The sequence below is a fragment of the Equus asinus genome, chromosome 12 (assembly GCF_041296235.1).
Source record: "Equus asinus isolate D_3611 breed Donkey chromosome 12, EquAss-T2T_v2, whole genome shotgun sequence".
Classification (NCBI taxonomy): Eukaryota; Metazoa; Chordata; class Mammalia; order Perissodactyla; family Equidae; genus Equus; species Equus asinus.
In genome coordinates this window covers 8,724,782-8,752,105 of record NC_091801.1, presented here as the reverse complement: position 1 = coordinate 8,752,105, position 27,324 = coordinate 8,724,782, and the positions used below count along the sequence as shown (strand labels likewise).

Below are 27,324 nucleotides of genomic sequence, written 5' to 3'. Positions count from 1 at the left end.
AAGAGTACTTTATTCAATGGCTGCAGGTGAGCAGGTCCCAGATTGGTCTTTTCAAATTCAGATTGAAAATAAAACTGTAACATCACCACCTTGGAATACACAGACCCATGTATATTTTAGGTGGCGTTGTTTCTCTATTATTTTACTACCAGGAGTTACTTCTCAAAGCAGCTCTGAGAAAGGCTGTAGGGAATTGTTTCAAGTTGGTGGCATGAGGAAGGTAAATAGATATTTTTTCTGCAGTCTTTGGAAATTTGCTAATTTCTTTCATAAGACATTTTTATTTTTATATTAATATTCTATGTTAAATAATCTGCATTAATTTTAGCCACCCTTAATATTAGGGCATTTTTATTCATAGTGCAGTTTAATTTCTTCTTTCTCTGTCTTCACTGAAATTGAGACTCACTAGTCCCATGACCTTTCTTTTACAAGAAAATATATTAGATTATTATATAATAATTTAAATAATTGGTATTTTATATTAAATACAATTGAAATAATTTTATATTTTATGTTATTATTAAATAACTTAAAATAATTCAAATATCTTTATGCTTCCAAATGTGTTCTTTTCTAAACATTTATACACGTTAATTGCAATTCTCTTGAAAATTTTTCTTTTTCTCTTCAAATCATAAAGTCCAGAACTAGGCAAAATCTAAACAGCACTGACTTTATTTATTATACTACATACAAAGAACTAAAAATAACAACTGTACAATACTGACCCGTATGACAAATGAAACACCACTAGCTGAGAGTTGTGAGGGATCCCCTTTTAATCCCTGCGTGTCTGCTTTTTTAGTTTATACTCAACGATGTTGCTGTCCCATGTTTACCTTGAATGCTAACAGCATCTCCTTAGCCACTGCTTTGTGTTTGCAGCCTTATACTCAGCTCTGAGAAGTGTTCCCAGATACCTAGAAGGCCCCAGCCCCATGGGAATCAAGGTCCTCATCCTGTATTCATGCAGTCACTTTCATCCTTAAATATTCTTCTGTCTTGCATCTGCCCTAATTTGACTTCATTCCTTTGGTTCCTGAGAGCTTCTCTTGTTTATCCAGTTCTCGTTGCATGCTAATCTACACATCTCAGATTCAGGCCATCTGCACATCTTAGGAGACTGTTCATGGCTCTAATAGTGAAAGTAGTTTATGAAAATGATATATAACGCTTGGTCATACCCTTGGAACCAGTTTAGAACAGAATTTTTTTTTTAATGTAGAAGAACTGCTTTTAATGTCCCTAAAGTATGGTGTATGGTGAGATGTTTTGTGTGTACTTGTAAATAGTATAGGAGAAACTGCCTTTCAACATTTCCATCTAAAGAATGGACCAGCTCACTTACCTCTATCCATTTGAATTATGGTAACAAAGTCTTAGTAAACATGGATATAATTTACATTATTGCAATGACCCAAAATATTTTGTCCAGTAAGCCATGTTGGTGGTTTAGTAGTGAACTAACACATGCAAATATATGAATCTTTGAATCAAGGATTGCTTACAGCTTTCACCCAGGTAAAGTGACTTCATACGGAGAGAATGCATTGTTTAATTTCAGTGTTTGCTCTGTCACTAGCCGGGAATGCTGCTGAGGGTGCCGCCATTAGGGTGGTTTTATTGGAGTTGTGCATCTGTTCTCTACAGGCAAGCCAGGGGCCATGATAACTGTCTGACAAGGGACTGACCAGCTGACATAATGTCCTTTCATCTTCCACTGTTGCTTTTAATTTAAACTAATTAAAGCTTTGAGAAATCAGCTGGGTTATCCTCAAGTGCTATCAATAATGTAAAATGCAATTTTTGTATTTCTTAAAATAAGACAGTCAGGAGGAAAAAGGTAAACTTGCTCCTCACTTCTGATTTCTGCAACCTGTGAAACTATTGACTTCTGCAACTTGTGAAACTATATTTAAGAGCCGTGACCTGGCCATGAGATTTCCTAGCTATTTGACAAAAGCATAGATAATCACTAACCACTGTGAAAATTCAGTTATTTTGTTTTTGAGCCATGATGTTCCAAGTTCACAGAGCGAGAATCAGCCAGCCTTTGAAACACTTAAGCTATTTTCTTGATGAGGAATTGATTCCCAAGAAAATACACTTGTTTCTCTGAGGATTTCAGACTGGCTGAGTATTTCTGAAATTTCCAATATGATATATTGAAAGTCGGTAAATATAAGCAATAGTTTTTATTTTGCCTTTCTCCTTTGTTCATTGTCTCTTACAGAAGGTGAAGAAGATGCCCAGCGAAGTTCAACAGAACAAAGCGGGGAAGCCCAGGGGGAAGCAGCAAAATCTGAAAGCTAACACCCCACTTTGATCTTCAACACCTGACAATGTGTCCAATCTCCAGGCCTGGCTGGAATGCATTTATTTCCACGAGTGAAAAGGGGAAAAAGAAAATGGCTGTGCTGCATTGCAGGAACCTGCTCATCATCGTGTTAGAAATGGGGGCAGAGGCTGTGGCTGCAGACAGACTTTTCTCTACCTCTGTCATTAGCAATGGTTGAAATCATGTGGCTTGTGTTTGGATGTCATTTTTGTCTGGATCCTTTCACTTGACCATGTGATGAAATGCTTGTAGAGAGTAGCAGCGACCTAGACGGTGATCCTTCCTGTAGCATCTGGCCCCTCACAATGTCAGAGGATTTAATTGTGTCTAATTGCAAAGGGTTGGTTGAACCCCAGAGTTTAAATATCTCTGGCCCAAGTATTCACCCAGTAAAAGAACCATCCAGAAAGCACTGTTTTTAGCATTATGTATCTGTGTGTTCCTGCTGTGTTATTTACACTGTTTTGTATTGTACAATATAGATGCTCAGCACTGCCCCCTTATTCGATTGCTTATGAAAAACAAAAATAATGTATGTTACTGTGAATTTTTATACCACTCATTTTTAAAAGGGCTGCCTCTTTTTCTTCTCCATAGTGTGGTGGTGTACACAGGATACAACACACATATTTTTAACTTAATCTTCCCCTTTAATCCACTGTTTGGTGAATTGGTTAATTTTAACAGATTCATCAAGACTCCTTGCTTTACTATACAGGCATTTGAAAATATCCATTAATGTGAATATTACCTGAATTCAGTCTGTTTGGTGTCTGCACAGACGAGAATTTAATCTGCAAATTTTGTTTTATTCTCAAGTAGGGAACTTTTCCCAACTAATATTTTTATTTTTAATTATGAGGATTTAGGAGAATTGGGAAGGTGGGAAAGAGAAGCCAAGACAATACTAAGAAGTGGAAATATTTTTTTGTAATGGAATTAAATCTCTCACAGTGCTGTATGCTCCTATTTAAATTTGGAGGACAATTTATCTCCGTGGAGCTGCAAAAGATGGAGAAAATGATCTCCTTGCAATCATGTGGACACCAATCACAAAAGTAAAGCCCTTGTGTTGTGTTTTTCATGTCTTTTATCAGCCCTATCAGATCCAAATGTTATTATGCACTTTTTAATGTTTGTAAACTTTTACTAATAATTAGTGTGAATTGCATTCTGATACAATAATAGTCATCATTAGAAGTTAACACAATCTTCATTAATACTGTTGATGGCTTCTGCTGTGTTTTGACATCATGGTTCTTACGTGGAAAGGTTTTGTGAGCTGTGTAATCCCTCTGGTCAGTATTATGAAATCATTTATCAGTGGTAATAAATAAGGAACCAGTAATATGCCAATGGCTCATGAGTTACTGGACAAATAGCAGACAACAGGAAGACTCTTTTACAATAAAGAGCCCACTTAACTGTCCTCAAGATCTTAGATACAGGCCCATGTGAAGGAGGTTAAGCAGCATTTCTGCAGGTAACCTATATGGACATAGCAGGAACTCAGCCCTCCTTTGTAGTTGCATAGAGGATGAAAGGTAAGTCTGCCCTCATCTCCCTTCAGTACTTTTCAGATGAGTGGGATCAGGGTATGGATATCATTTGGTCCTCAATCATATATTACTAGAACAAATGTTAACTATGTCTCAGAAAATAGAAAGAGAAAAGATTAAATTTTAGAGTACTTCCGTCTGTCTAATACATTAGAGTCCAAAAGGTACAGTTAAAATTCAAACAGATCCACCTGTCAATAGACTCATAAGTGGAAAAAGAGGTTCCTGAGGCTATTTTAGATCATTTCTAGTAGTCTGTTGAAAACATCCAACACAAAATCACTTTTTCAATATCCTCATTTACTATCCTCATAGCTTTCTTGTAAATCTAGGTAAAGGTCTTTTCATCCTTAAAGTTGTGGAATTCCAAACTGATTTCCTGTGGTTTTGTAAAGTTTAGGACTAGTGCTGAGTATATTGGAGGGTTTATAATCCTATATGATATACTATTCTTAATGCATGTGGTGTCATGCTTGTCTTTGAATATATAATAGTGCTAAATTTCAAAGTCATATGGAGCTTTTGAATTATTTCAACCTCTTCCTGCTACTTTGTCTGCTATATTCAAACTCAGAGGCATTCCCAAGCTGGAAGATAAAAATCTACTTTCCAAAATGTCCACATCCTACAAATGTCGCCCAGCAAAAGTTCACAGGATCTTCCAAATTTTATTGTAATGTCTTTTACATGCAAGTCAGTAATCACATGGAATTGAACTTTTAAGGAGAGAAGGAAAGGGTAGAAAACTAAGGCATTGATTTGCCAATACACATTGAATGCCTATTAACCAACTGACCTTATGCTAATCACTTCCCAGCATCTAGTCTCCCATTTAATCCTCCAACAATTTGATTAAAAAGGTAGCCTTATCCCATTTCACAGATTAGGAAATTAAGGCTCAGTAAGGTATAACTGTTCTAAGCTGAAAAAGATAATAAGTGATGAAATTAAGATTTGAACCTATCTTTGTCCATCCCCAAAAAGTTTTCTATTGTACACGCCATAAAACTAAAGCCAATTACAGGGCTTGTGATCTGTAGGGGAATATTTAGAGATGGACTGGTTCAGCCTACATATTTTAGAGAAGAAACCTGAGCCCCAGAAAGAGGAATTGTCTTTCTTACCTAGATGAGTGATGACACAGACATGACTAGATCATAGAAAGTACACTTTTTTGAAAAAGAAATTCAATTAGAATTTATTTTTTGTGTTCTACTTCCCGAAAGATATTTTTCTGGCATGTGGTGTGTAAACTGAGCATGGTTCAGATTTTTTATTTTCCATGCTACTCGCTTTGTTTAATTAACTAGAACTATGACAATTTCAGTTTTTGACTCGTTGGCAACAAGTGTGAACTTGTCAAATGTACCTTTTATCAATTGTAAGCATCCTATGCCAACACATTGTTATCATAAATTCACAGAAATGTTTTTCCAATATATAAAAGGCAGCCTTCCATTTTTAGGCAATACCCGCAGAGCTGCGCACTGGAAATGCCCTACACTTGAGTCTTACTCAGACACAGTGGAAACATAACTATTTTAGAAGATGAATGATAGTGCTGTTTCTCTTCAGAGAAACAATAATGGATAAAGGAATGTAACTGCCAGGCAGCAAAGCTTCCAAGTGAAGCCTGTAGTAATAGGGAGAAAATGCATTGTCAACAAGTGAAAACAGGAAAGGATCTATGATTTATGATGTCTTAATAGGCCCTAAATGGTTCTTTAATTAAAAGAGTGGCAGTCTCTGAAGTCATTTGTGAGCTTGTATGACTTTTGTATTTAGCAATGTTGCATGCTCACATAATTGATATTAAAAGTAATACATTTTTCTGAAATGTACACAGTCTATTAAGAGTATTTATTGAACATACGCTATGTGCCTGGTGCTAGAGAAAGTGCTGTGGGTGGTAAAAGAGAGATCCAGAGCCTTAGCGACCCTGGGGTGGACGTACCCACTCTTCCAGCCTCACTCTTTCCTGCTCTTTACTCCAATAATTTCCAGCTCCATTCCACTCGAGTAGCCCACTTCCTGGACTTTGTCGTCTACCAGAGCCAACTCTTAAACCGTAAGGCCAGTATCACTCCTGTGGTTCTTACTTGCTCATCTTCAGGTCAGTGATTTTGAAATCACAAGAAATACAGGTGTTTATCAGAATCCCCTGAAAGTTTTTACAACACTCCCTCCCCCACCTGCACACACATAGGTACATTCAGACACAAACACTCTCCTCCCCTTGAAAACACTCCCTATATGACTTTGATATCTTGTTTCCTCCCACCCTCACCCCCACCACTTGAGAACCACTGATCTAGAAGAAGCGCAAGGTTTCAAGATGCGTCCACTGTGTGCATGCCACTGAAAAGCTTTAAAATGAGTCAATGACAAAACAGAGTGCTCACAGACACCCAGGGTTTTACTCTATTAAGGATAACATCTTGGGGTCAGAGACTTTAACTGCTTTTATCTTGGTGTTGCTCTCTTTTCATCATATTATTTTTACCACATACAGGCAGTGAAAACCGAGACCAAGGTGGGCCTCAGGAGAAAGTAAGCATCAAATAGCACTCAGCCTGAGTCCAGTCAAGTCTGAAGCTGAAGGGGGAAATTAAGTTTATCTTACTCAGGTTACAAGAATAAAGCACTACATAGGGATTTGGGACAAAATGCTATCCAGGGCAACAAGTTTTCATTACCTCTAGTACCTCTTCTCATATATTGTTTGCATCTGTCTAGCCTAGGATGTGGAAATTTGGGATCTTGGCCATCTCTCATTGTAAAGTCAAAATTAACGAAACTATCTGACTATAACCTGTTGACTTTCTAATTTGTACCACATCTACTTTCTGATCATATCAAGATGGCTATTTCCTCAGCAAGCCTCCTCCCAATCTGGAGTCCATTGTTAGTCTTTCTCCTCAGTGCCTTCAATTTCCTTACTTTCTTGGCTTTTTGCTGTCTCTGCCCAAAGTTAGTCAAACCTTCTCTCTACTTGTCTTCGGAATGACTAAAAAGCTTATAACAATGCTTATTCATTGTTTGCAATCTCAGTTTAGATGGAAGTGCTGCACAGCTCTCTTTTTTCATGTCTCGGGGGACAGAGGAAGTTTCCCACTTCTTGTCTAAGATTTCATCTAAGATTTTTAAACCATTTTCTTTCTAACTCTAACAGGAGGTCTGTTAATTATCCTTTTCTCTTCACTGACTACCCTTTTCCACAAATGTGCTCAAGTTCCCCTCTTTCCTTCAGTACTTTGTTAGTGCCGTCCAGTGGATTCCAACTCCTGGCAACCCTGTGTACAACAGAGCAGAAACCTGCCTGGTCTTTTTGCACCATTCTCTCACCTCTGGCACTATATCAGACAATGCTCCACTGCTATTCATAGGGTTTTCATGGCCAATTTTTTCAGAAGTGAGTGGCCAGGTCCTTCTCCCTAGCAGGTCTTAGTCTGGAAGCTCCACTGAAATCTGTCCACCATGGGTGACCCTGCTGGTATTTGAAATAATGGTGGCATAGCTTTCAGCATCACAGCAACATGAAGCCTCCACAGTACGACATCCAAGACATGGTGGTGTGGTTCCTGATGACAAAATGAACTCAGGTTGTGGTGGTGACAGCACCGAATTTAACCACTAGACCACCTGGGCTGGCTTCTTTCATTACTTATGTTTCTCAGAATAGTAATCTATACTCCCTGTTTTCATGCTTCTCCTTATTTCCTATCCTTTTGCAATTGGACTTCCAGTTAAGTTTTTCTCATTACCAATGACTTCTTTAGTAGACTCTGGACTCAGTAATTGTCACCAAAGCCCTTGTCAATGTGGAAATTAAAAAGTGATGATGTTACAGAGGACTCACGCTTCCCCTAAAATCAAATTTGGTAGTTTTATAATTTCAATTGATATTAGTGTGGCAGGGTATAGCTGCCTAATAAGGCCTTCTTAAGGATGGAATCTACCTATCCCAAGGAAAGGAGCATTTTCTCTTCCAGTTTCACATCTTCCATCATGTATGGATGTGTCTTTTCTCTTTGCCCACATTCTCTCCATAATGTCTGTTTGCTACATCCCCAGATCCTACAATGTTCATTTTTTCATAGAGGTGGTTGCTTCATAAATATGCACTGACCTGGAGCTTGGACATCCAGAGATGGGCAAGATTATCTTGTGACGTTTTAGGGTTCTGTCTTCCATTACAATCTGGGACGACTGCCAGTGATATCACTAGTTCCTTTCAACAGCAGTCATGTACAAGCAAAAACACTCAGCTTCTTTGTACCCAGTCCTACTCCAGTTCTCTGAATTAGACCTAAATAAATATATCAATCCCAATGGCCAAATATAATGGAGAATTTATGCATGTTTTATTAGCCTATCCTATGGCATTTAATCCTTTTCACCATGGAGTCTTTTTTGAGATGCTTCATTTGCCTTCCTTTTTTTTCAGGGGTATGTATGTATGTATGTATGTATTTAATCTTTTGGTTTTTTTCCTCTGGCAACTCCTCACTCTCCTTGGCTAGTGCCTTCTTCTCTACCTCCCCACAAAATACGGTGGTTCCCTGGGACTCCTCTTCTCCAGTCCCACTCTTCACCTGACCTCTTCCATGTCAGCACCATCATTTACCACCTTTATCGTGATGAATCCCAGATGGAACTCCTGATCACTTGACCATCTTAAAAGTCAATGTTCCAACGCTAAATTCAGTATATGACCCCATTCCCAAAAGTGCTTATCTTCATATGCCACAGATCTCATATAATGGTAGCACTGGTTTTCCAGAAGCCTTAAATCAAATTCTTACAGCTCTCTCAGCTGTTCTTTGTCCAGTTTGTTTTTCAGTCCATCAATTCTAATTCTTAACTACTTGAAACTTCCCACTTCTTTTTGTCTGCAGTGCAACCCTTTAAATCATCATTTATCTAATATAATGCAATAACCTACTCACCAGGACCTGCTTCATCTGGCAATCTTTCTATCCACCTTGCAACCAGATGTATCTTTCCAATACATAAGTCTGATTGTTTAACTTCCCTAATTTGAAAAATCCTTAAATTTAGCCAGAAAAACTTTTCAGAATAAATCCCACATTTTATATCTGTATAACTCTACTGTTTTCCTGTTCCGAAGATGTTCTTCTTCATGCCTGTTGGCAAATTCTCATTGATCTTCTTCACCCATTCCTTTAGAGCCTTTTTAACTTGCATCTTCATTCCAAAGCCCCACTCTAGGAAATTAGCTGTTCCATACTCCTTGCTCCCCTAACACTTGATCTGCAAACACATCTCACGAGATCATAGCTATTTGTTTGCATGTGTGTCTCTCCAACTAGAATATGAGCTCTTTGAGGAAAGCAGCCATCTTTTATTCATCTTTGTATCCTCATTGTCTATTAATACTCAGTAAATATTTGTAAATGAATGTCTGCCCTCCTGAAGCTCGCAATATAATTGAGACAGAATTTATACTCAGATTGATTAGGAAAAAATGCAATTCCCAAATAAAGTTGATGGAAAATAGTGAAGGCTGCATAATATTGCATTACAGAAGATTAAAAACTTGATTCCTATCACTTTTTTTCTAGTTTATGCAATAGAGTAACAATTTTTAAATTTGATTCTCAAACTGTATGCTGCACATTTACACACACACACAGATTTGATATGAATTACAGAAATGCGATGTCCAATAGAATAATGTATAACCAAATGAGCAAATCAGGGTAAGCCATCCAAGTAAAGAGGGACCCTGGTAAAGATATTTCTTGACATTCTGTAGTACAAATTCCCTTCGGTTTGCTGGAATTGGGAAAAGCAAAAAAAAGGAGGTTGTATCTTAGTCACCTGGCCTAAGCAACACATTAGTCAAGACAGGAAGATTTCTGGGGAGGCTTTTGTGGTCCTTAAACAAAGGGACACTGCAGTTTCTAAGAGTATCTTTACAGAAGTATACTTAAACCTACTCTAATAGCCTAAAGAAATGAGAGTTCTGATGGAATAGCATGAACTTCACAATGGCAGAAATTCATAGAAAAAATAGGGGAAAATGTAAAACAAAGGGACTAAGAAACACATTTTTTATACTCAAGAAAGAAAGGACACTGATATATATGTATAGAACCTTAAAGTAATTTTCCTGAATATTACATCTTTCGGAAAATACAGAAAAATAGTACTAATCCAATTAACACTGGAAATCGAACAGGATAAGTATTATGTACTTCTTGAGTCTGAAACTAAGAAATAAGAATGGCCGAGGTCATGATGTAGATTACTCCTAACAACACTTTTCCCCATTGGCTGCATGATTCATTTTACGCATTTCACTTGAGTAGGATGGTGTGACCATCGTGACTGTCCTGTTGAATTTTTTTTTTCTTGTATCCCATATTTTCTTTGGAGTCCATAAAACAATACATAACCATGAATATTAAGGGCAAAAAGTTATATAAAGATAGCTATAGCTAGGGAGTAACAACACAAACAAAACCTGCCCTCCCAGATGGCCCTAAATAATATCCAGTAAATCATCAAATTTATTTAGGAAATATTTATTGAGCATTTAGTAAGTTTAAGTCTCTGATGTTAGGTGCAGTAAGGAATGAAATAAATAAGTTTTAAAAAAAAAGACCGTAAAATCTTTGACCAATAGAAACTGAAATATGTGATGATGATCATAGTCTTTTCTATCAGTATTGCCAGCCTTTCCCCATCTCCACTCCATCCCTCATTGTAAAGAATTTTTCTTCAATTCTTTTGTCTAATGGGAATTTACTTTTTTCTCAACTGATTCCCAAGCCTTTGTGACACAGAATTGGGAGAGCAGATCTAGACACAGGCTAGAGCGATAAGATGAGAAAGATTTTTTCATGAAGAATCAATACCAGAGTTCTTTGTTGTTGATAAACCAGTTAATGGTTGAAGCAGACGAAAACAAATTTTTTCAAACTAACATGTTAAATTCATTTTGCATAATAAACAGCTAAGATTTACAGGGAGGATTAAAAAAGCAATGAAATGGGTTTCTAAAAGAAAGTTTGGGAGGGTTGACAAGTAAGAGGTTTCAATGAAGTCAAAGAAAATCAGGAAGAAGAGAAAAAAAGCATTTTCAAAGGTTGTGAACTAGACCATCTTTAATATTCTTAAAAGTAAATATGCAAATATTGGGAATATTTTTCAATTATTTCTGGTATATATGAGACTTTTTTGAATGGGCTCCATTGAAACACAGGGCCACATGAGACCCTAATATTTATTAAAGTATGCTCATTTAATAGTAATGGTAAGATAAGTACATACATACCTATAATAAATGTCTCAATATGATGAGCAATAATTAGATGAACATGGAACACTCCATGCAGATTCTCAGGGATAAATGTCACTTTACAGGAAAAATCATGGAGAAGGATGCCCTGGAATGATTTCTTGAAATGTTTATTTCTTTGAAGAAAGAGAGATTAGACATTCTACATAGAAAAAGTGACATAAACTGAGGTACACAGGCAGGAAAACATGAGGTCATACATTTTTTTAAATAATCCAAGTGAGCTAGAGCACAGGATATAAGTGTTAAATCTGAGGTGAGACACTGGACCAGGTGGAGGAGTAGAAGTCTGAGACCCTAAGGAGGGGGAGCTGGAAGCCCCAGAAGCTGGTAAAAGTCCCTGAGGACTTGAAGGTGTGCCTGACATGCCCCAGCAGTGGCTGGCAGGCCAGCTCCACGAGATCACTCAGAGGAAAGAGTGTGGGCATCAGGACATGACTCAGACACAAGGACCCTGAGCCTCAGATGGGGTCCATGCCAAGAAGCCTTACAAAAACATGGAAGAATTCTGAAAGCAAGAGTAAAGGTTTTGAAGGTAGACTAAGGGCTTTGAGATGAAAGTAGACACAAGGACTTATACCAAGGTTCAGAATCCAGCAGCTGAAATAGCCAAATGTCAGGGAAAGTGAGAAGCAGCAGAGATGAGCACAATGAGGCGCAAACAGAATCCTGCCTGCAAAGCAGCTGCTGCTGTCCTTTATCCATGCCTCCTCCTCATGCCCTGATGCACTCTTCAGTTTTTAAAGGCACCGTACTTCTCCACTGACAGTATGTGGTGCAAGTGTAAGAGAAAAGGGTCTTTCTATATAGCATCATAAGAAGCGGGCAGAAGACACCTTGACCTTTCCTCAGGTCATAATAACCACCAGATTCTCAATGTGTGTTGGATGCTTGATCATATTACCTCTATTTCTCACAATTACTCTGAAATATGAGTATATTTATTTCATAAATGACCAACCCAAAGCACAGAGAGGTTAAGTGGCTTGTCGAAGGCTGTGCAGTTTTTGTATTGCAAAGCCAGAGCTGAAACCTATGTCCTTCTTCTCTGATGGCAATTCCCTTGCTCTTTCAACTACACCAAAGCTGTCCAATAGAACAATAATAAAAGGCAAACGTGTAATTTTACATTTTCCAGTAGTCACATTAAAATAAAAGAAAGCAGTGAAGTAACCCAATTTATCGAAAATACTGCCATTTATCATATAATCAATGTAAAAATCAATGAAACATTCTTTTTTTTGTTTAGTACCAATTCTTCAAAATCCAGTATCAGTTTGACACATATATCTCAATTCAGACTACCTACATTTCAAGTAGTCTGACCTCCATATTGCACATCACAAAACTATATACCCTATTTTGCTTTCCAAGAATTAAGCAAAGAGAAGACTCACTTTGGGGACATCGGAGTGTAGAGTGTACATGGGTGTGTATAGTTATTTCTCAGTGATTCTCCACTCTGGCCTCCTGTCACAATCACCTGGAAAAGTGTTTTAAATATATTAAGAACTGGGTCCCATCTCTACAGATTTTGATTTTATTGTAGGGTGAGGTCCAGGCATCAGTATTTTTTTAACGTCTTTATAATAAATATTAAAAAGTGCACATAAATGCGCAGTGTTATGGATTCTTATAGAATGAATACACTCAGGTAACCAGCATCCAGATCAAGGATCTGAATATTTCAGCACCCCAGAAGGCCCCATCAGGTTCCCTTCTAGACACCACCCCCGCAAATGGTTACATCCCGGAGACTAGTAAATGGTGAATTACCATCTGTTCCTATAGAGCAGACCCTGGAGTTCAGCTCAGAACCGTCACCTAATACATTTATGCTCGTTGCAGGTTGCTCTTCTGCAGGATTCTATTCTCAGTTTTCTCAGGTCAACTTGTAGCCCCAGGAATAATAAACCACCTGCCAACCCATCTGTCTTCTAGAGGATCTCTACCCAAGAAAACACAGGTCCTTCAAACCACCGCATCCCCTGATCCATGCAGGTCCAATCTCCATTCAGCCCTGGACCACTGCCTCCATCTCCACTCAGCCCTTCTTAGCTGTGTGATCCCAAGGATTTGGTCTTCCTCCCTCTTTCCTGAACTATCCACTGATTTTCTCACCTGAGTTCCACCTCCCTTATTATCAACAGATCAAATGAATAACAACCTTGAGAAGCCAGTAACACAGATTTCAATTTCCTGCTGAACAGGCTTTAATAAAACTCCCAGGCTTACACCCTTTTTCTTGGTGCTTAATTCCCCAACCTTCTGCCCCAGCCCTTCTCATTACCATACATATCCGCTGGTCCCGTAAATTCAATTCTCTGAAAACGGTGTTTGTTTTTCCTGTAGGTCATTTACCGTCCTCAGATTCAAGTAATTTAAAATACATTTCTAAGAAAATTCAAAATTGATGTCTCCAACAGATGTTCCCTCATGAGTTTAATCAAGAAAAAATCATCAATTAAGACATTTCCTAATTCCAGCCAAGCTGAGCAAACATAAGAGTGGATTGAATCCTTGAGCCTTGTGCTACAATGAGTCCAGTCCTGATGAGTAAACAACTTCTCCATGTATTAAATACCCAGCAACATTTGGCTGCCATTTGTTGGAATCACAATCGCTTCACAGTGTTGGTTTTTTCTCTGCTCTCAAAACAGTGCCTTGTTGTACTTCCAGCCCATACAAGAATCTTCTGAATGAGTCTGACTTTGCAAAGACAGCATTTGCAGCTGAAAAAAGGAAAACATGACCATCTGTTCTCTCCCTTCCCAGTTCAATCTGACAATATCCTAACACAGCTGTCTTCCTCCTTGACTCCATCCTACTTGGCCCACCTGCCTCGTTCCACCAGTTTCCCACTCGAGCTTCTTCACTTACGTTGTGTCTCTCCACATTCTTCTCCTCCTACTCCCATAGCACTACTTTCCTCCATTTTATCACTTCATGATTCTTATATCCCTCAAGAATACCCAATCGATTGCTTTTTATTCTCCATCCTCCCTACTGCATCTTTCTCCCTCAATCCTTCTGCCCAGCACTTTCTGCGCTCTACTCAGTCCTTCCTAATTTTATGTGCAAGAAAGAAAAAAAGGAAAGGAGCTCCATACCTAAGCTTCTAAGATCAGTCTAAAGTTTGCCAGAAGTATGAAAATAACCCCTAGGTATTGGAGAGGATAAGGTGCATGAGGGAAAGTGAAGGGGAAGAAAGGATAGATAACACTAGTGGCAAGAGTAATTTTCACCACTATTATAGATTTCCACTAATTCATTTGTTGACTTTGGGAGGATACCCAGTGCCACCAACTCTCACCACCACCAGAAGTCAGAACTTTTACAAGTTCCCCAAATATCAGACATACACCTTGATTTTTCATCTGTCCATTCAGTGAAACTCCAAATGACTGATAATTCTAGGAAACACTTGGAAAATATATTTAGGAGAGACTGATTTTAATAGCAGAGGCTCAGAACCCAGATATCTTACTAACTAAATGTATGATCTCACCAAATTGACTTAAACACTGTGGTTTTCAGTTTCTTATCTGTAAAAGGAAATAATAATAGCATCTCTTAGAAACGTTGAATAATAGTAGGTAAGAAGAATGTCAAAAGGTTGGGTTAGTTAATATACATAAAGCATGAGAAGAGTGCCTGGCACTTAGTGTAAATATTAGGTGTTAACATTCTTCTTGTTGTTGTGTTGTTATATGAAATCTGTATTTATAGTCTTAAATAACTCAGGGAGCATAGTCAACTGGCTTTTACTTCTTAATGAGTAGTGCCACCCAACGGCACAGAGGTTTTATTTATTCACTTATTGAACAAATATGAATAAGTTCCTTCCATGCGCCAAGTACTTTCAGGATGCTAATTATACAATGGTTTAACCATAGGGATGATCTCCAACCATGTGAAGTTCACAGACTAGCAAAATCTAGTTTAGTTGGATCCCAGCAAGTGAAATACTTAGAGTACTTCCTCCAGTCTATTGTAGGAAAGCCAAGTTTTGAGGAGAAAAATTTGAATTGGGGGAAAGAAAGAGAGAGAGGGAAACTACTTCAGGACTGTCTTAGGGTTAATTCAGATTCAACTCTAACTTTTTCTGACAACTGTTACCTTTGCAGTTTCACAATGTTAATAGATAGCAGAAGAGGACATAAGTTCTCATAATGATATAAAATACAAGCTGTCAGGGATTGGCACTGAAAAGACAGAGAGGATCATTGGACAGGCTCAGTCATTCAATGACATTGATTTTCTCTGTCATCTCTTACTGGCATCTCTGAGAGTTGTTTTCTTTTTAGTTCTCTGATTCAAGTGCAGACAAAATCCAATCCTCTTGGTCCCCCTTACTAAAAGTGACACCAGGCAAAGAGTCTGGTAACACCAGGAAGACCAAAAGCAGGAAGAATAGAGAGAGTACAGATGTTTGGCTTACTAAAGGAAAAGTTTCTCATTTTTAATCTAGTTAATTTCAGTCCAGAATCTCCATTACTCATGAGATCCTCTAAAGGGAAGATGAGATGCTATCCAGAAAATTCCCTCTTGTCATCCATAGATTCTTTCTCCTGTCCCAGGTTCTAGATGAAAAGACTCCTCTTCCACTAGTAGATGTATCACGAAAGCATCCTTTTATAAGTATCTATTTCCAGTATACAGTATTAACTATATGATTAAGATAACATACACATTATGCATACATACTAAAGAAGTATTTTCTTGTTGATATTTTAAAAAAATGGTCCTGAAGCCCTCATAATCTCAACCAGCATACACAAGGATTACGATGCTTATCAGTCAGTTTACTCAACCAGAAAAGCTGACTTTTAAAATTATTTATAACAATTTTAAAATAAGAAGCATTTTCCTCTTAATCCTAAATAAATTCTATATAATAGATATTCTGGTCAAATATTTACTACAATTGTCTTTGAATAAATATTTCTGTGTTAAATAAGGCCCATTTCTCAATCAGATAGGAAAACCAAGTCATTTAACAATAATTAAATCAGCCTTTCATATAACTCAAGTGAAAAATAAAAATATAGCTTTATATTTTTCTCTGTTTCTATATTTCTATTTTCTAATCTGTATTTCTGGAAATATTGATAAGTAATAAATAATAGATATCTGCCTCCTAGTGGCCATACGCAGTTCTAAAAGAAAAAATATTCTGTCTCTTAAAATACAACAAAGAGATTTTGTTTTAGAAATTTCTTTAGTAAGCTGCTCACTCTGAAAAGCAATGGTAGATTGGCTTGGTCCCAAGAAGGGAAAAAGTCAGCAGTGACAGCCAACAAGAGTGACTTCCAAGGACACTGTGGGACACAACAGTTCCCTTTTACACTCAGTTGACTTGTATAAAGCCATAAATATATGCACATAAACACCAAAGTGTCCTCAGGAAAACTAGCTTTAATAAAAGTAAAATGTTTGCCTAGTACTTCTAATGTATTTATTACAAATCTCTTCCCTTAAGCCCCAAAGTCCTAAGGTTACGGTACAATTTGACTTTATTACCTTTAGCCAAACAGAATATTCCTCATACACATTCTCCTGATGGAAGACCTGTGTCAATCAGATATAACCAGAGAAAGGTATGCTTCTCCATTTGGTTAAGTGCCTTTACTTGGTTGGTAATAGAATAAAACCTTTTGGGAAGTAGCAAATGTGCCTTGACAGGAACATAGCACGGCTTACTAAAACGAAACGTTAGAAATGCAGAAGGCTTTGTCAAAATAATAACAGCATTATAAATACTTACTTAATAATAACTTCAACAAAATAATATTTTACTTTGGCAAAATAATCAAATAAAACTTTGATTATTAAAATCTACGTCAATATTTGAAGTGTTGCCTCAGTAGAAATAAGAGTAAAATATGTTGTATGCCGTATCACTCATAAATATTTAACTTAAATACTTCTAAGCTGTATGATACAGAATAATTTTTGAATAGGAGAAACATGTTTCAATAAACAATCTTAGCAGCTAAAATTAATCTGTAAAAGTCTGTAATTTTGAAATTGTTAGATGAATTCACTCAGGACTAATTAAGCACTTAAATCCCTTTTGATTGCATGATGAGGGTTTGGGTGGGAAGGTGATACAAAAAATATTTATAATTTATACCATATATCTCACAATGTTCCTTTGACTAGTGCTGGTCTGCAGAAGGGAAAGAGGTAAATGAACTTAATTTTAACATAAATAATAAACATAAAAAATGAGTTAACTGAACTCAAATCACTGTACATACTTGTATGTAAAATATTTTGTTAAATGCTATCAGAAATTTTTTCTTTTTTTAAATAGTGTTTTGAGAATATTAAAAGGTTATATTATCATAGAAGAATGCCCTCAAACAATGAATTCATGAGAAGAAATAATATATTTGACTACCAAGGACATTCATTTACTTATGATGGATCTCTAATATGAATTTTAATTTTTAAAAAATATTAATAGACATTTTTAAACATATACCAAGTAAAAAGTAGGATAATGAACTCCCATCTAGTCATTATCCAACTACAACATTATCAGTTCTTGGGGAATCTTGTCTCATCTATAGTCATACACTCCAAACCCTACTCAATTTTGAGGAAGGCCCAGAGATCATATCATTTTAACTTTAAATACTTCAGTTTGTATCTCTAAGAGGTAAAGACTGTTTTGTACATTATCACAGTAGAATTATCACAACTGAAGAAAAAGAACAATGCCCTATTATCAAATATTTAGTCACTGTTCCAGTTTATGATTGTTTCACAAATGACTCTACAGTTAGTTGGTTTGAATCTGGATTCATAATTACATTTGGGATGCCACCATGATCACATATTAAATATTCATATGCTGTCAGGTCTATTTCTGGACTTTGTTTTCTGCTCTATTTTTAGATTTATACAAGCAAGGACACTATACATTTTTTTTCTTGGTGAGAAAGGTTGGTCTGAGCTAACATCTGCACCAATCTTCCCCTATTTTGTATGTGGGATGCCTCCACAGCATGGCTGACGAGTGGAGTAGGTCAGCACCTGGGATCCAAACCCGCGAACCCCAAGCCACAGAAGCAGAGCATGCAGAACTTTAAGCACTTGGCCACAGGGCTGGCTGCTATATCTTTTTAATTCTAGTGATCTTATAATAGCTTAAGTATTTGCTAAGGCCAGTAGTCTACCACCCACACAATTGCACCCATTCCCCAGGCTTCTCCTGATTATTTATTGCTGATTTGTTCTTCCAAGTGAACTTTATAATCAATTTTTAAGCTCCTGAAAAAAATTCCAGTGGTATTTCTATTGGAATTATGTTAAATTTATAAGTTAACTTCAAAGGGGTTGACATCATTTTAATACTCAGTTTTTCTCTTCAAGAACATAATGTGTTTTTCATTTATTTAATTCTACTTTTGCATCTTACAGGAGTATTTTATAATATTTGTCTGGTAGCTTTGGGCTTTTTTTGGTCAAATTTTTGCCAAATTATGGGACTATTTTTTTGGTTTGGTTTGTTTTTGTTTTTGTTACAATAAATGGGGTCTTCCATTACATTTTCTAATTGGTTTTGTTTATATGTATGAAGGCTATTGATTGCTATATATTAAATTAATTGTTTGTTGTACTTTTTTCATTAATATTTTTGGGTTTTCACAATATATGATTGTATAATCTGCAAATAAAGATAATTTTAACTCTTCCTTTCAAAATTGTTATGCTTCTAAATGCTTCTTTTTCTCTGTTTTATTGGCTATGATTTACAACTTAATATGGAACTTAATGAATTAATAAGTTAATATGAAACTTAATGTGAAATAATAAGGAAGATAATAGGCATCCTTGTCCAGATCCTTATTTTACTAGAAAGTCTCTACTACTTTCCCAGTAAGTAAGATACTGGTTTTTATTTTATATATATACATATATATAATTGAAGCATCCATCAATTCCTGTTTATTTCAGTGTTTTTAACGTGAATTGTCATTTCATGCCTTTTCCTATCTGAGAAGATGATGGTATTATTTTTCCCCTTTGCTGTTTTGAAGTGGATTTCAATTTGTGTTCTCTAATATCGAATCTCCCTCACTTCCCGGTAATAAATCCTGCTTGGTCATGGTTTATTATTTTTTAATGTGATGATAGGCTCTGTTTCCTACTTTTTTTTTTTTAGAATTTTTTGGATGGATATTTGTAAGTGAGATTGGTCTGTTGTAAAAATCTTAATTTTCTGCCAAGTCTGACAAGGATTTTATTGAATTTTAGAAAATCCACATTTATCCATAAGTTAGCCTATACAAGTTATCTGAGAGACACGTTGGGCCTCCTTCAGTCAGATCTGGAGCACATCTCAATGAAGAAGCAAAAAAACTCCCACCCGCCCCCGATTTTGAAAAAGCTTCCAATGTCTAGACTTTACTTCCAGGGGTCCTGGTTGTGAAAAACTAAAAATTCCACTTCAAGCTCTAAAGAATACTGACATTTCACATTTGAAAAAACATAAATAAGAATGAATTATGATGTAACGTTTGATAAAGGCATCTTTGAAAATATGGCTCACAGGAGACACAGTTCACGGCATCTCTGTGACCTAAAAGCTTTGACTGTGTGTAAAATTAAATATTCAGTATGCAACATACTTGAACCATGTTACTCAATTTTCCATTAAAAAAAAAATGCTTTCTCTGAGTTAGGATTGTCTTTAAACTCTCAGTATTGAGAGAACAGTATAAGAAATCATCTACAATAAAAATATGTATTTCTATCTAAACTCATAGTTGAAAACATTGGGCAACTTCCCTCACACATATACATAGGCCTATAGAATGAATTCCTCCTAAAGTTAATGTGGGGTCAGAAAGAATGCATCTTCTCAAGACATTATGCATAGTATCTGCTTCCTGGAAAATCTAGCCTGAGACATAAGTGAGACATATAAGAATTGAATAAAACAAAACAATAGCAACAGCAACAAACCAGTGAGTCATGTAGAACCAAATAGAATTGTAGAATTCAGGGGACCAATCTGACCACCAGCATCCCTCTGACTCCAACGTTCAAACAACTTCTTCTCCTCATAGGATTCTAGAGTACACAGTTCTACTTAGTGACTACCATTGACCCTAGCCCTAACCTGACTGGATGCAAATTGTTTGGCACCTCCTGGGAACTCAATACATTTTTATTCTCATCTTAACTGCCAATTATACCTCCATTTTCCACTTGGTTTTTCATTGGGCGGCACTTGTACCCATGGCAACCAACACAAATAGAACCCAGAAACACTTGAAAGGCAAAACCACATGCATGGTCAATGACTTCGAAAGGTTCAAATTTGTAAAGTACTAGTATAACGTATGAAAAATTGCAATCTAAGATTCATAAATTCTCTACATTCTGGAATTTTAATACCTGGAATAGCGTCTCTTGACTTCTTATCTACCACTTCTGCCAAGTTTAAGAAATGTAACTGCTAACCATAATTTCTATTCTCTTCACCTACCATACTGCACTTACGTCACCTTAAAAGCAACAGAACCAGTAAATCTCACATTTCTGAATATTATTATATGCCTTCCGCTAACGTGAAAATGGACACTGCAGTACTATTGAAATAGCTTCTTCTTTTCAAGTGCCAGGGTAAACTCCGGCTGATTCCAATAAAATGATCTGAATTTTCAAGCATTGCACATGTCAGCATTCCAGCAAAGAAAAAGGACAGAAGGGAGTTGTTTCCATTCACCCAAAACATCCACAGGCTTGAGCTGACTTGCCTTGTGTGCTTAACGAAACCACAAGTGGTGCTTCACTGCTGAGAACCAAAATGCTTCCTGCTATTCTTAACAGAATTTAAATTTGTCTTCTGGCTGTCCCACAGTTGTCTTTGTCTGTTAAGCATGACGCCAAATGGCCCCTTTATGTCCCAGTCTGCCTATGAGGATAGGATATTTTCTTTTGGAATAGGAAGCAGATTAATTTAAAGGATAAAGGAATTATTCTTGCTTAAGTTTGGTTAAGAATGACCACATTTATTTCATAAAAAATAACAAAAGAACATGTGATTGAGAATAATATAGGGTTTACTAATGAAGCTTCTGCTACAAATCCACAGAGCATATTCCCCCTAGGAAATAAACTCAAATCTATAGTTGCCTCAAAAGATTTACTATCCTGAGGATATGGGATAAAATGATATTAAAGGTCTGAGGCAATTATTTTGATTTCCATTGTGGTTGAATGTACCCTGTCGCATTGTTCTGAAATTGTCACAGATTAACTATTTCGCAATTTTCATGGGCTATAAAATTTGACTATAAAAAGAGACTGCCACTGAGTATTGCTCGACAAATTATGGGGTATATTCTCCTTCTTAGCCCCTAAAGATACGCAGATAAAATTAGGCTAAAATGAAATATCAAGGACAACTTGGAGAAAATAAGTGTGCTACAAATAGATAAATTTTAAAAATCAGGAAGCAGGGAAGAGGTGAATATATGTTAAAAGCTCTGTATCTCGTCCTTACAGCAGCCTTGAGGGTTGAATCTAGGAGGAAACTAAGATGCATAGAAATTAGTTCTTTTTTCCCAAAGCTATCAACTACGAATGACCCATTGCACGTTCAAATCTGGTTCATTTTGTTGGAAATACTCTTGTACCTACACCACAGAAAGGAATTAAACGGCTACCTCCACCCTTATACGGCATAACAACAGTTGCGTAAGCACCAAGTTTATATTTAGCAGCAACTGTTACCACCGTCTCTTTAACTCAGTTCCCCCACTGTCTCCACAACAGACTCGGGCCCTATAACAAGGGATCCAGGGAGGACACTTCACAGGCCATAACAGAGCAAGAAGTTTGGCAAAAGGAAACCAACCTGATATCTAGTTTATGATCTATTTCTTATTCATGAAGAATTCCTATTTTTTAGTAGATATAGCTTGCTTTGACACTCTAAAGTATATTAGGAAAAAGACACCCCCACCAGAAGCTCCTCTCTTCCTTCCACTTCCCACTGTTAGCACATGTTTATTGTGTCATGCTTTTCTGTATACATCCATCTTCCAAATTATAAGTTCCTTTGAGGGCAGCAATTGTAATATCTAATTTTGTACTCTTTATGCTGGAAAAACATCTCAACATACTTCTTGGCATATGTATGTGACATTTTTTTTTTTAAAGATTGGCACCTGAGCTAACAACTGTTGCCAATCTTCTTTTCCTTTTTTTCTGCATTTTGTCCCCAAATCCCCCAAATACACAGTTGTATATTTCAGTTGTGGGTCCTTCTAGTTGTGGTATGTGGGATGCCGTCTCAGCGTGGCCTAATGAGTGGTGCCATGTCTGTGCCCAGGATCCGAACTGGCGAAGCCTTGGGCAGCTGAAGCAGAGCATGCGAACTTAACTACTTGGCCACAGGGCCAGTCCCCTGAGACATTTTTTAATATTTACTGATCTAATTTTATTCAGTAATCTTCTTTTAAAAAGCTAACAGGCAGGGGACAGCCCAGTGGCATAGTGGTTAAGTTGGAGCACTCTGCTTCAGTGGTCCAGGGTTTGCCAGTTCAGATCCCGGGTGCAGACATACGCACCACTCATCAAGCCATGCTGTGGTGGCATCCTATATAGAAGAACTAGAATGACTTGCAACTAGAATACACAACTATGTACTGGGGCTTTGGGGAGAAGAAAAAAAATAAAAAGCTAACAGGGTTCAGTTGTTTCGATTCTCATTGCTTCAAAAGTTTTGACATTCAGCTTTTTTTTTTTTTAAAGATTTTTTATTTTTTCCTTTTTCTCCCCAAAGCCCCCCGGTACATAGTTGTGTATTCTTCGTTGTGGGTTCCTCTAGTTGTGTCATGTGGGACGCTGCCTCAGCGTGGTCTGACGAGCAGTGCCATGTCCGCGCCCAGGATTCGAACCGACGAAACACTGGTCCGCCTGCAGCAGAGCGCACGAACTTAACCACTCGGCCACGGGGCCAGCCCCGACATTCAGCTTTATACATATTTTTTTGACTATAACATATGGACTGAAGTAAGGAAATTTTTTACTAATTTTGATGTGCTCTCTTGTCTCTGGGTAACAGCAAGGACGGCCATTTTTTCTACGTGCAAACAAGAACACTCTTCTCAATCTAAACATATTCCCTGCTGGTGGTGGTATGTGGAACGGAGAGGTATGATCAACACTGAAAGACAGCATATTCTAGTAACGCACTGATTTCAGTCTACAAAGTTCAAGAGAAGACACGATTGGAAGACACGGTGCTTAGTATACATCATAAAATTAAAAACAGTAAATTTAACTTGAACAGAAAATGAATATGCTTCACATTTTCCTGCATATTCTGATTAAGCCTTGAATTTTTAGCATGATCAACAAAGCAGAGTAACACTTTGAGAGAGATATTGGAAGCCAATATTCATTCACAAGAGGCATGATGGATGATGCAGCAACACGAGTAACGAATGACGTAAGAGACTTTTAAAATTGTATTTGAAAGCATAGTGGCAAGAAGATCAATTTTTTTTCCAATACAAACAGTTTCCAAAGAGCCAAGGCATTATAATAACAACTACCTTTGTATTGTGATGGGAGGTATGGCATTTACCAAGAACGATACATTTGACAATAAGGAACCATGATGAGACGGTTCTGTAGCAAGAACAGGAAGAGACAGGGTCCGGGTACTGCGAAGAATGCACTGACTGTGCATTAAACAATAATAAGGGCCTCTTCACTATCTATTATTCTAAACCTAGATCAATAAATCTCTGTTCATAACATTGGTCCATAAAATTTGTTACACATTTTTAAAATCATACTGTTAATATAGACCTCATTTTTGACCAAGATGGAACAACAGGGCCAGGTTTAACTTCACATCTTGTACATAATGACAAAAAAAATGGTAGCTATTTTTATCCAAAGATATTATGGATAAAGCAAAACATAAAAAAGTAAGCAATTGAGGGGCCAGCCCCATGGCGTAATGGTTAAGTTCACACACTTCACTTCCCCGGCCTGGGGTTCACAGGCTCAGATCCTGGGTGCGAACACGGAACTGCTCATCAAGCGATGCTGAGGCGGCATCCCACATAGCACAACCAGAATGACCTACAACTACAATATACAGCTATGTACTGGGGGGCTTTAGGGAGAAGAAGAAGGAGGGAACAAAAGAAGATTGGCAACAGATTAGCTCAGGTGCCAATCTTTAAGAAAAAAAAAACATAATCAAAACCCTTCACAGATTTGAAATTTCATTTTCAAAATAATTTACCACAAGGAAAAAAAAGAACAGGTTGAAGCTGATTGTAGCCTCTAGCCCTGAAGAATGCTAATAATCAGCGACAGAAAGTGGGGAAGCTCCAAGGGAAGAAAGACTTTGAGGGACTTCGATGCATTTAATTTTAAGTATATTTCGTTTAGGAACATGACAGGATATTTAAGAGAAAATATCCTACAGGTCACCAGAAATGAGAATATCTAAAGCTCTGTTAACTCAACAACTATGCTGATATTATGATTACTCTTCACATAACCCTGGGAACTGGGCATAGTTCAAAAATTACACTTCTTAAATACCTTCTGTACCAACAGTGGATTTCTATACTAAAAATAAAATACAGAAATACACTTCTAAGATCCATCTATATTCTTGTCAACGCCAGGCTCCAATTTTCTTGCTCTCAAGAAAATAATAGTGAATAGAATAATGCTCTAACTATAGCATTTAGATAACTTTCCCACCTTCCTTTCTTTAGTAGAACTATTGGCAGACGTTACTTACTATTTCTACCACCCTTTCGTAACATCTACAGTCCTCCACTCTTCCTTCAAACATTTTTTTTTTAACCAAATCTCCATTTCACAGAAAGCTCTCAGATTTTGAAACAACAGAGTATTTTTAAGGACCTTGGAAACTCTAAATCATAGCAAAAGGCAAGTTGTCAACTTGATATGTATCTTTCACAGTTCTTTCCAGGTAAAGGCTAAACAATACCAATTAAAAATGAAGATAAAAAAATCAAAGAACTCTAAGGAATGAAGCAAACTTTTTTGCTTAAGAAAAAGACAACTAAGCTTATGCTAATATGGATAGAAATATGTTCAGGAAAAAACCTTAATATTATTATCTTTTGAGCACTTGGTAAGTACAAAATACTTGACTTTTATTATATCTGCTTCTCACTAGAGATACGCATTTCCATTTCACAGATGAGAACACAAACACAGAAGGATATAGTACCTTTATTTGCCTTAAATCATATTAGTAAGTAGCCAAAACAGGATTCAAAAATCAAAGTTTTCTCTTAACTGCCAAAAGTAAATGCCTACCAGAAACTATAAAGTGACAGATAAATATAAGCATTGCATCTTAGAAGACACAATAGTAATAATAATTATAAGTATACACATTTCAATCTATAATTTTTCCTTCATTTTCAAAATCTAAAAATTTATTTTAGCTGTGTTTTATATCTTGATCTGAAACATGCAAAATGTAAGATGTGTGAAATTCAAATTTTGTATGTGTATAAAATGGAGCTGAAAATTATTGTTCATAAAAAACAGCATAAAACAACCACCAGATCTAGTAAATAATGACACTATCAACTCTGATTATATTACTAAAATATAAATAGATAATTCCTAAATATATTATTAATAGGAAAAGTAAAACAAAATAAATATTTTCTAACAATTTTAAGTTTAGAGTAAGATACCATGTCCATGAGCAACTGTTAAATATGTGTTAGTTTCCAAAAGGAAATTTTAAATTACTTTTTGAGAAACTCTCTGAGTTATCTATTTCTACAGTGATTTACTGACACCTTAGCATAAGATGTAGATTTAACGTAGTCAAATAGCCCTGAAAACCGTAACCATTTTACACATATAATTTACATGCATATTTACACATATATGTAAATACATTTATATTTTCTTTTTCTGTGGTTCCTATGCCAGTGCTGTTTCTCCTAGCTAATTCCTAATGAAAAACCACTAGGGGGTGAGCAAGCATCATTTCCTTTTCTCCTCTTGCTCTGGCTACTAATATTATTTAGATAATATTAACATTGTATAAGTGTTTTACTATAAATTAATTCATTGGTTTTCCTGAAGATTTCCCAAGCTACTAGAAATGTTTGAACAAAATCGAATCCCATATAAATTAGTCGTAAGAAATTGAAGTACTTCTAAATTCCCCATTTTGTTTAGTGTTAAAGCATTTGATTAAGCAGTTGCAGTCCTCTTGAAATCTGAATAAAGGTCAAATGTGAACTATGAATTGTTTACTCCACCAGAAGTGAATTTTTTATTCCCTCTGAGATTACATATCATGTAAGTTAACTACAAATTTGAAAATAAAATATGTAATCTGAAAACAATGAGTTTTAGAAGGATTTCCTAGCATTTGAAAAATTATGTGCTAACATAAAGATGATAAACTATAATAAATGGTAAGTCGATTTTGAGAAAAGTAGCCAACTGGTTGGCATATAGTTAAATTTCTGTCTTATTCTTTTTTTCTTTATTTTGAGAAAATTTAGTAAAATACATATTAATAATTACAAACAGAAATTATGTCTTTATTTAAAAAATAATTTTAATAGTTTTAACTCTGAAAGGTTGGAAGCTTAATAAGAAATTTAGGGAAAAAATTAAATTATTTATTGACATTTCTGAAACAATGACCAACTATACAATAAAGAAGTCTTTTATTTACAAAAAAATGGAATGAATGTTTATTATTTAAATGAATGACAACAGAAAGAAAAGTGGTTAAAAAAAGTACTCACCTATCAATTCTCCCAGCCTTTGCACCATAAAGCAGCCTATTATAAATAGGCAAGTCAATGACATCCTCTTATTTTCCAGACAATGTGCTGCTAGAGTCAAACGTCTGAAATTCGAAATTGGGCTCTGTCATTTGCTAATTGTGTGACCTTGAGAAAACTAGATAACCTCTCTAAGCCACAGCTGGGAGAATAAAGAGTTCCTGTCTTACAGGACTGCTCAGTGGATTAGCTGAGATAATGTGTATGATGCATTAAGCAGCACGCCTGGCACAGAGCTCCTGCTCA

The 27,324-nt window shown here is 36.4% G+C and overlaps 1 protein-coding gene and 1 long non-coding RNA gene across 5 annotated transcripts in view; one reads left to right on the top strand and one right to left on the bottom strand.

Annotated features, from left to right (window-relative positions):
- The window catches only part of PKIA (cAMP-dependent protein kinase inhibitor alpha), an 84,480-nt gene extending 78,739 nt beyond the window's left edge, over positions 1-5,741 (top strand). For all 4 annotated transcript variants that reach the window (XM_014853738.3, XM_070481014.1, XM_044765910.2 and 1 more), the window contains one exon: positions 2,237-5,741. In XM_014853738.3, coding sequence (XP_014709224.1) covers positions 2,237-2,316 — 80 coding nt within the window. In that variant the 3' untranslated portion in view covers positions 2,317-5,741. The remainder of the gene's footprint in view (positions 1-2,236) is intronic.
- Positions 1-27,324, bottom strand: part of LOC139039878 (uncharacterized) — a 47,063-nt gene that overhangs the window by 786 nt on the left and 18,953 nt on the right. The gene's annotated exons all lie outside the window — the stretch shown is intronic.